Source organism: Salvia miltiorrhiza, chromosome 7, assembly GCF_028751815.1.
Source record: "Salvia miltiorrhiza cultivar Shanhuang (shh) chromosome 7, IMPLAD_Smil_shh, whole genome shotgun sequence".
NCBI lineage: Eukaryota > Viridiplantae > Streptophyta > Magnoliopsida > Lamiales > Lamiaceae > Salvia > Salvia miltiorrhiza.
The window spans coordinates 23467391-23477645 of record NC_080393.1 but is presented as its reverse complement, the minus strand read 5'-3'; the positions used below and the strand labels follow the sequence as shown (position 1 = coordinate 23477645).

General features: G+C 33.3%; 2 protein-coding genes across 3 annotated transcripts; one reads left to right on the top strand and one right to left on the bottom strand.

The window, feature by feature from the left end:
• Window positions 1-3636: 3636 nt before the first annotated feature.
• Window positions 3637-6134, bottom strand: LOC130993563 (protein FAR1-RELATED SEQUENCE 5-like). Of its 2 annotated transcripts, none has more exons than XM_057918492.1 (2): window positions 5175-6134; window positions 3637-5082 (listed from the first exon to the last, which is right to left on the bottom strand). In XM_057918492.1, the coding sequence occupies exons 1-2, from the start codon at window positions 5810-5812 to the stop codon at window positions 4905-4907; spliced, it is 816 nt and encodes a 271-aa protein (XP_057774475.1). In that variant the 5' UTR covers window positions 5813-6134; the 3' UTR covers window positions 3637-4904. The 2 variants fall into 2 exon arrangements, with proteins under 2 accessions (XP_057774475.1, XP_057774474.1); XM_057918491.1 differs by having other exon boundaries at window positions 5175-6122.
• Window positions 6135-7562: 1428 nt separating this feature from the next.
• Window positions 7563-8419, top strand: LOC130993561 (pectinesterase inhibitor 4-like). The gene has a single exon (XM_057918490.1). It carries the CDS (start codon window positions 7684-7686, stop codon window positions 8272-8274), a length of 591 nt encoding a protein of 196 aa, XP_057774473.1. The 5' UTR covers window positions 7563-7683; the 3' UTR covers window positions 8275-8419.
• Window positions 8420-10255: the final 1836 nt, after the last annotated feature.

Below are 10255 nucleotides of genomic sequence, written 5' to 3'. Positions count from 1 at the left end.
ATGAGAGAGGAATACATACAGGAATTGGACAATGCTCCTACATTCAGCCTTGGACTTTCTCAAATGTTCGCTGATGACAACAATATCAATCTGGATGATGACAATTTCATCTTTTCAACTCCAAACAGAGATGAAAATGAAGAGGTAATGCATTTATATATAATATAAACATAATTTATATTTATTGCATAGAATTATCAAAAAATATGAATTTCTTAACTCATAAGTATGCGTAAACAGCCTGAAGAGGAGCAAGAGCCGGAAATCGTAGTAGTTACAATTCCAGAGGTAAATGTAATAAATTATAAAGATATTATCCTTATTATAGTCTTATAATATGCATTTCTAAATACATTAATATGCATAAACAGACTGAAGTGCAGCAAGAAAAGGAAAAAGATGATGGACAGGAAGATGAACAACAAAAAGAAGGACAGGAAGAACAAGAAAAAGATGAACAGGGAGGAGCAGCATTTGAGAACCAGCAAGAACCACAAAAAGAACCATTTGACAAGGACGAGGAAGAACCACAAAAAGGTGGACAGAAAGAACAGACAGAGACAGGAGAAGAGAAAGAACAAGAAGGCCAGGTAGAAAAAATACTTGAAAAATTCAAAAAACAGGTAGAAGAAATTAAATAATTAATATATAATGCATACCTTAGATCACTACAATGCATGTTTTCATACATATACATGCATACGAACAGGGGAATGACGTGATAGATGAAATGGAACAACACACTGCACAAAATCAATTCGAAAACGAAATGGAAAAGGTACAAATAATATATATGTATACAGGTAACAGGTTTAAGGTAAATAATGATTCAAAAATTTACATATATATGTATACAGGTTGTTCAAGAAGCTGAGAAAAAACATAGCAAGAAAAAGAAAGAACAGGCCAAACAGTTTGATGAAACTGTTTGGAAAAAATTGGAAGATCAAACAGCAGAAGCGAGAAAGAAACTGGAACAAGAGGCACTTGCAGAAAGACAAAAACAGAGGCAACTACAGATGGAAATGAAAGCAAGAATGGACAAACTCAAAGCAGTGAAGTCAGAAAAAATAACAAAGGACAAAGGCAAAAGAAAGCAGGAAGAAGAAGAGGTAATGATTCATATTAATAAAACTTTTATTAGACAACAATTATAACATAAAATATTACCATATTTTTAGAAATTGGATGACACTCCTACAAAGAGGAGAACTACCAGAAGCAATACTGAACATGCGGAAGAAGTGCCTGTCAAGAGGGAGACAAAAAAGACAGCAATGCTAGTATCGCCTTTTGCAAGACGATCACTAAGCGCTTCTGAAAGCATGACAGCACAAGAGAACCAGCTAGCCTACTTTGCTCTGCACAATAGCGAAGACACCATGTATATTTATTTTCTAAGTTTCTTTTATTGTCTGTAGATTTATTTTACAAAACACATCAACAATTTAACATAAACATAAATGCATAACAGGAATGACATCCTATTCAAGAACAAGGAAACGCAGCTCCCTAGACAAGAGATAATGTCAATGAAACATGGTGAATACATAAACATATCAGTAATTGATATCTGGAGCAGGATTCTGAATGAAAACGAATCAGTCCGTTCAAAGGATTCACCAGTCAGATTCTTTGCTACAACAGATCCTTCTGTAAGTATAATAAAATTATCTTATATTTAATATTATTCATTTATATATGATAGCTAACAATTATTTCATAACAAAATTATACTATACAGCTCATCACAATCAGCATGCCAAATACCAACTGGTCCAATGAAAAAATGCAAGAGGTTTTTCAAGAAAAGTTTCAGTATGAACTAGATAACACCAAAAGCATTCAGCTCAAGGAAATAGACATGGTATGTAATAAATATATTCAAAACTTACACATATAAAACTTTAACACATTGTAACTCACATACTTTAATTGTTTTTGCAGTTCTTCTTCCCTATTTATAGGTATGAACACTATTTCCTAATATGCATCGACATACGGGTGGGAACAGTGTTCATATTGGACAACAAAAATCAGACTGCAGTTGACTGTAACTTTGAAAAATACAATGAAATGTGCATCAAGTTGGTAAGTTCCTAAAAACATTTATATATAGTGTCAATTTCATAGTATGTAATTATATAAATAATAGTTAACTAAATGTTAATAAATCTTAAACCAGGTGGAATTCATGAAGAATTTATTGGGAACAAGAAAAATGGCAGCAAAGGCAAAGAAGCTAGACAACCCCACATTCACAGTTCCAAGGATAACATGGGCCGAGAAACAAAATAGCACCGACTGTGGCATATACGTCATGAGACACATGGAAACATTTAAGGGGGACGTAAACAGTTGGAGGCACGGACTGACCAACAAAGCAAAGAAGCAAATGATGAGAATGAGGATGAAATATTGCGCATACATACTCGGATGTGACTGCAACGAGCAAAAAGCACACAACCTGAAAGAAGCAAATATCTTATACAGAGTATCATCTGCTGATGGGTCATTGAATCTGCCCAAAATACTTCTTCCTTAGCTCATAAATTCTTGGCTTGATCACTGGATGTGAATAGGGGTTTAAGCTATGACTTTAAACATGATTCTGAATGTCTATGGCAAACAACTAACAATCTTTTTTTTTTCTTTCCTTTTTTGATCTGTCGATGAAAAACAGTGATGTTTCCAGGTTATTTTGATGTCCTATATTATGATATTTTGATGAAATTTTATTATGTCTCCAGGCTATCATATATTTTTTTAATTTGTCCAGTATCTCCAATTTACATGCATAATTTCCTACACTAATGTGCAAATATTACTACATGAAAATGCATAAAACTTTAACTACAAATAATTATTTTTGTAAATACATTTTTTTTAAAAAAAAAACCCTATACACTAAACAATAATCTCTAAACATAATAAAACACTAAACCCTAAACCCTAAACACTAAACCCTAAACACTAAAATCTAAACCCTAAACACTAAAACTAAACCCTAAAAATTAAAAACTAAACCCTAAAAACTAAACACTAAACTAAACACTAAGAACTAAAAATTAAAAAATAAAAAATAAACCCTAAACACTAAACACTAAAAACTAAAAACTAAACCCTAAACACTAAACCCTAAACACTAAAAACTAAAAACTAAACCCTAAAAACTAAACACTAAACCCTAAAAACTAAACCCTAAACACTAAACTCTAAAAACTAAACACTAAACTAAACACTAAAATAAAATATTATAAAACAATGCATAATCAAAAACAAAAAATGCAGATACTGTTAACTAACAATGCATAAATATATATACGAAAATACATAATAGTTTTGTGTAACTTATACTGTTAACTAACAATGCATATTCAAACACAAAAAATGCATCCACTGTTTACTAACAATGCATAATTAAAAACAAAAAATGCATATATTGCATAATCAAAAACAAGAAATGCATATACTGCATAATCAAAAACAAAAAATGCAGATACTGTTAACTAACAATGCATAAATATATATACGAAAATACATAATAGTTTTGTCTAACTTATACTGTTAACTAACAATAAAATACATAACAGATAAAATAATAACGTATAATATAGAACAATAATACGCAAAACGTAGAACAATGAAATATTTCAATTATTTATGTAAATCTTAATCAAGAATACTATACAAAAAATGTAAAATAAAATATAAAAAACCTATTTAACAGCACGTTCCTGATCACAATTACGAGCATCATGGTTCACCATCTCTTTGCAATTGCCACATCTTCGTTTCGGTTTATTCTTATCCCTTAAAGCCTTCTCAATCCTCGACTTCAAACGACTTCCACTACCTTTTGTCTTCACAATATCAGGTGGGTGAACATCAACTACTTCAGGAGGTGCACCACCATAAAACTCATTAAAAAGATCATCATTTGAACTGCTAGAACTATTCACAGACAAAGAATCATGCACACCTTTCAAAGTTTGAAATAACTTCTCCATCTTTACAGAATCACCTTGAACCAGACCTATACAACTATAAGCTAAAGAATATAACTGAGAGAGAGTATCTGTCCCACCAGAATTTGTACTTCCACCAACGCAAATTCCTTTTGTCCAACGCTTTAATATATATTGATCAGGAATCCTCTGAATCTTAACATTCTTCAACACACAAAATACATGCGAACAAAGCCAACCACACCTCACAAAGTGCTTGCAATCACAATTGCAACTATAGTCAGCCAAATTATAAGTGACACTAAATTTACCACTTTCACCATCTTCAACTACATAAACATTCTCGCCGACACCAGTCCTAATCTCCAATATGCAGCAACTGAAACTAGCTGAAACAATCTGCTTTTGAACCTCAACAAACATCCCACTAGTATAAACAGTTGCTGCATGCCTTTCAATTGCCAGATCTGTCACCAACTTTGGGAAACAAGAAACATCAACACTATTGAGACGATCACACTGATTTCTTTGAGCTTCAATAGCACGCTCAAAATGAATAAAGAATTCAATCAGATTTGCACCCCTATTGAAATACCTACGGAAAAAACTATTCTGACTCTCAGACATAGACGTTGTCTTAAATAACCCACTCATATGACAATCTCTAAAAAATGAAGGAATCCAATAACTACGCTGAGCAAACATAGAATCAAACCATTTATCACCAACCAAACCATATTTCTCCATTAAATCATTCCATCTTCGTTCAAAACTCAAAGGCTCAGTAAACTCAGACCATGCAAGACGATTAAAATCCTTTTTAAACTGTAAATCGGTCTTAAGTCGATGTGGAACCTTATCCATAACTTTAACCATGATATGCCACATGCAAAATCGATGACGCGTATCATATAAAACACGTTCAACAGATTTTTTTTAAGCTGGATCTTGATCTGTAATAATCATCATTGGTCTTCTCCTCATGCATTCAACAAACTTCTCAAGAACCCATGAATATGATTCCTCATCCTCATGAGAAATTAGACCAGCACCAAAGGTCACACAACTTCCATGATTATCTTTACCAGTGAATGGCACAAATATAAGATTATATCTGTAGCAACAAAATAAAAGAAAAACATACTTAAAACATAATTCATAATGCTATATAACAAGATGCACAACATATATCATAAGTATGCATACCTGTTAGTTGAGTATGTCGCATCAAATGATACAGATTCACCAAAAGCATCATATTTCTGAATTGATAAAGGATCAGCCCAAAACAGCCTTGTAAGTTTATCAGAACTATCAACTGCATATTCAAACTGAAAATCGCTACAAATTTCACGCTTATTGAACAAATTATTCAATAGAATCTGAGCATCAGAACCAAGAACATATGCACGCAAATCACGTGCAAAATTCTTAAAATCCACCGCTGTACATCCAACTTTATCATAACCCCCAACCAATTCCTTAAACAAATGGAATGATTTAACAGGACCAATATTGGTTTTAACACAGTTCAATACAAACTTCTTATGCCCATGATCCAACTTACGATTAGACAACATAAAATGTTGAAGATTATCTGAAACAAATCGATGACTATGACCCTCAATAAAATTCACAATAGTGTAAGAACCACCATCAACAACACGAAGAATAATACGAGCTTTGCAATCTACTCTTGTACTCATCCTAGATCTAATATTTCCACCAGATTTACTTAACCCTTCCCGACTACAAAAAATAAGTCTAGAAATAATCACCCCAGATTTCTTACGCTTAACAGCACCAAGACGCGACTTAAATCCACAACGCTTAGCATAAGCCATATAAAACTTTTCACCATCATCTAATGAAGAAAAATTCTTCCCAACAATAGGTTTAAACTCATCATCACATTCAGGTAAAAACACTGTATCAGAAGTTGAACTCTGATCAGAAAAAACACCATCTGCAAAAAATAAAAATAAAAATGAATCATAATCTCAAAAATCCAAATGCATAATGCATAACAACGGGAATGCATAATCTAAAATAACCAAATGCATAATTCATAAACAAGAGAATGCATAACATATATTATCAAAATAAATACATCCGATAAAAATAAAATATTTAAACACAAATGCATAATACTAACCACTAACATGCATATATATATTAAAAAAATGCATAATGCATAAAAATGAGAATGCATAAAAATGAGAATGCATAATCTCAAATAACCAAATGCATAATTCATAAACACGAGAATGCATAATATATATTAGCAAAATAAATACATCCGATCAAAATAAAGTATTTAAACACGCGTGCATAATCCGAACCACAAACATGCATATATATATTAAACAAATGCAAAATTTTAAATAAAGATTTAACGTAAAAAAAATATAGCACAGCACATAAGTTAAAATAAATAAAAAAACCAAACAAAAAATACAGATTTCATATCAACACATAACGCAAACGTAATTTCCGATTTATTATACATAATGCAGAAGAAAAAAACGATAAAATCATCAAACTAAAGAAAATAAAAATACAAGGAACAAATAATATTCATCACGAAGAACAACGAATTAAAAAAAACAACAACTAACTGAACAACGAATAATCAATACATGATTCCTCAATTCAAAACACAATAAGAACTAACTGAACGACGAATAATCTCACAAATGAAGAGAATCGTCATGAACGTCAAATAACAAACAATACCTGATTCCTCAATCGTCATGAACGAGAAAACGAACGATTCTCACAGATGAAGAGAATCGCAATGAATATAGAAACACAAGCGCGAAGACTGCGAGGTAAAAAAATAACAGACGACGAGGTAAAACGAAGTAGCATGCGAAATATAATCTAAGAATTAAAAGACGAAAATACCCTTTCGCATTTAAAAATTAGGTATAAAAATCGGATCAGATCTGGACCGTACAAAATAATAAATCAACGGCTGATATTAGGATCTACGGATCTATTATAAGGAATGGGATCTATATGATCCCATTCCTATATATATATATATATATATATATATATATATATATATATATATTCACAACATTCTTGTTAACTTTGATAGGTGCAGTTGGGAATATTTTGCACATAACTTCTTTTTTTCTTGATTTTTCTTGCCACTTCGATTTTTAGATCTTAATGATCCAGTGGCTGAAAATAATTTATATATATTTTATATTTTAAGCAGTGTTTTTATTTTTGCCTATTCCTGTATATATATATATATATATATATATATATATAAACATTTTCAGAAAAAAAACGTACGTTTAATTACAGTTAATTACAGCTTACCCTATATTATAGCATTATATGCAAAGACGTAATGTGTGTGTGTGTGTGTACCGACAATATAATTAAGCTACATCTTAAAGAAAACATAGCAGAAATAGATAAATTATGTAAATTCTGAATTAGATGACTTAGAAGAGGCATGTGATCGAGTTGAATACTAATTAAGCTTTGACAAAACGCATTCCCATTTGCATGTGCCTTCGCACAATCAACATCCTAAAATAACAGTTTTTTAACACCTAAATTATTCCCGCTGGATTCAACAATTAATTCACCTGACACTTTCTGCGTTATATATATATATATACCCTTTTCCTTCCTTGTTTAAACATCCATCCATCCCACAAGTAAATCAATTCGAACACACACACACATACACATGATGGCATTTTCAAGCAAACATAATTTCCTGATCACACTGGTGGCCCTCACCCTCTCGATCAACATTATAGTTCCGACCTCCGCCGCCACGTCAAAGGAAAGCTCGACTAACTTCGTGGTGAAATCGTGCAAAACGACGACGTACTCGTCGCTGTGCGTGAAGACGCTGCTCCCCTACGCGTCGACGGTGGGCACCAACCCGCTGAAGCTGTGCAAGGTGGCCCTCAAGGCGGCGGTGCTGGCCACCTACAACTGCTCGGCCACGGTGACCAAGCTGGCCAAGCAGAAGGGGCTGAAGAAGGCCGAGGCCATGGCCGTCAAGGACTGCATCGGCGACCTCAAGGACGCCATCACCGAGCTCAAGGACACGCTCACCGCCATGACCCACATGAACGACGGCGACAGGGAGTTCCAGTGGGCCAATGCCAAGACCTACGCCAGCGCCGCCATCACGGACGCCGACACCTGCGTCGACGGCATCCTCGACCGGAAGGTCAACACGGCCGTCAGGAACAAGATCAAGAGCTGTGCCACCGCTGTGGAGAAGCATATGAGCAACGCCTTGGCCCTTATTAACCATCTCTATTGAATACCTCTATCAATTCATAATTTCATTGCATGGCCTTTTCAATTATGCAATACTAATTAATAATTTCTACGAGATTGTCATTTTTTATGTTCCACCAATAATTCAGATTTACTATTCCACCATAATTACAAATTAATTAATGATTTGTTTGGTCTTCTTCCCAAGATGCTCAGTTGCGTAATTAATTTGCCAATGTACTAATTAAGTAATGAATATGATGTAATCTAGATCGATTTGCCAAATAACGTTAATATAGTGATATTTATCTGCCATCTGAATAAACAAATGAATATATATATATATATATATATGTAGAGAAAAGTTAAACAGAGAATGCTAAATATTTAGAGAATAGAGAATTCGTGAAATAAAAACGAACAGATCTACAATTTTTACGAACAGATCAATGTACCGCATGAACAGCAATTTGTCCCGGGTTCGAATCCTGTTGGTGGCGAGTTTTTCTCTTTTTTTACTAAATACGTCTGTTCGTTAGTTATGTTAATCTGTTCGTAAAATGTATAGACTTGTTCAAAATGAAATATATAATAATTCTCTGTTTAACTTGACCCTATGTATATTCATTATCAATTTTTTAAATTTTATTGTTCATTAGTATTATATGTCTTATTCATTGTCTTCATGTTACACGAAAAATAGGGGGTCTCACTGGAGCGCGCCCCTATATATATATATATATATATATATATATATATATATATATATATATATATATATAGGGTGCGGTTATAGTGAGAACCACAATTATCGTGAGAACATAAGAATCAATAAAATTACTGCATCTGCTATACAAATTAATGCATCAACTATTAAATTTAATGCATCCAAAAAAAATAATTTTTTTGCTCCCTTCAGGATTCGAACCCAGCATCTGCATCCATCCACCAAGATGATGCATCCACCGTAGATCTTGATGATCGAATGGCTTAAAATGGTTCTCTGTTCTTATTTTATTAGTGGTTCTTATTTGAACCTCTCCCTATATATATATATATAAAACACCCTATTTTTAGTGGGAGTAATATATAGATACCATACGTGGAGCTTCCAAACGCTCAAGATTTCATGCTGTTAATTAATTATCATATTCTACTAATCTTACATATTTGGCAACGATCCATCGGTGGAGATGGAGGACCATCCCCTAAAAGAGACCAAGTTAGTGCAAACAAAATATTCAACTCATCATTTTCAATGGGAATGAAATTGCAATTCAATTTACTTTTAACGTGGGAAATTAAGTTTAGTTTTATAAATTTTCAAAACTAAGGAGATGTTTTTAGGCCTTATTTCGTTTGATCATCATCAGAAAAAAAAAAAAAAAAAAAAAAAAAAAAAAAAAAAAACATTTAGTACTAATACAAAAACCTTATCTCAATTAGGGGTCTTAGCCCACTGGCCACCGGGTCCTCCCTTAAGTGAAGTGACCCAGGTTCGATCCCTCTTGGGAGCGAATTGGAGATTGGAGATATAAGGTGGATTTTGGTGAATGAAGAGATAAGGTGGTTCTTGGGAGCGAATTGGAGATTGGAGATATAAGGTGGATTTTGGTGAATGAAGAGATAAGGTGGTTCTTGGAGTGGATGATTTTGGTGAATGAAGAGATAAGGTGGTCTTGGAGTGGATGATTTTGGTGAATGAAGAGATAAGGTGGTTCTTGGAGTGGATGGGGAACTAATTTCTAACATCTAACATGACTTTGTCCGATCAAAAAAAAAACAAAAAACAAAAAACAAAAACAAAAACCTTATCTCACATATTCAGCAATCTCAGATTTAATGAGCTAATTAAAAGGTAGAGTGGTAGAAAGTATCAAGGGCATAATGGAATCCAAACAAACAAGAATTAATTTCCATTAGTATTCAGTGTATGAAAGCTTCAGCCACAGAACACGCCTGAACGGAGCGTTCCGACAGCCTGGCAGCCTCGGCGATGATTCCGGCGCCGATTAGATCCTTTT

Excerpts from the sequence above, each read along its gene's own strand:
- LOC130993563 (XM_057918491.1), bottom strand. The coding sequence starts at position 4,856 with ATGTGGCATATCATGGTTAAAGTTATGGATAAGGTTCCACATCGACTT.
- LOC130993561 (XM_057918490.1), top strand. The coding sequence starts at position 7,684 with ATGATGGCATTTTCAAGCAAACATAATTTCCTGATCACACTGGTGGCC.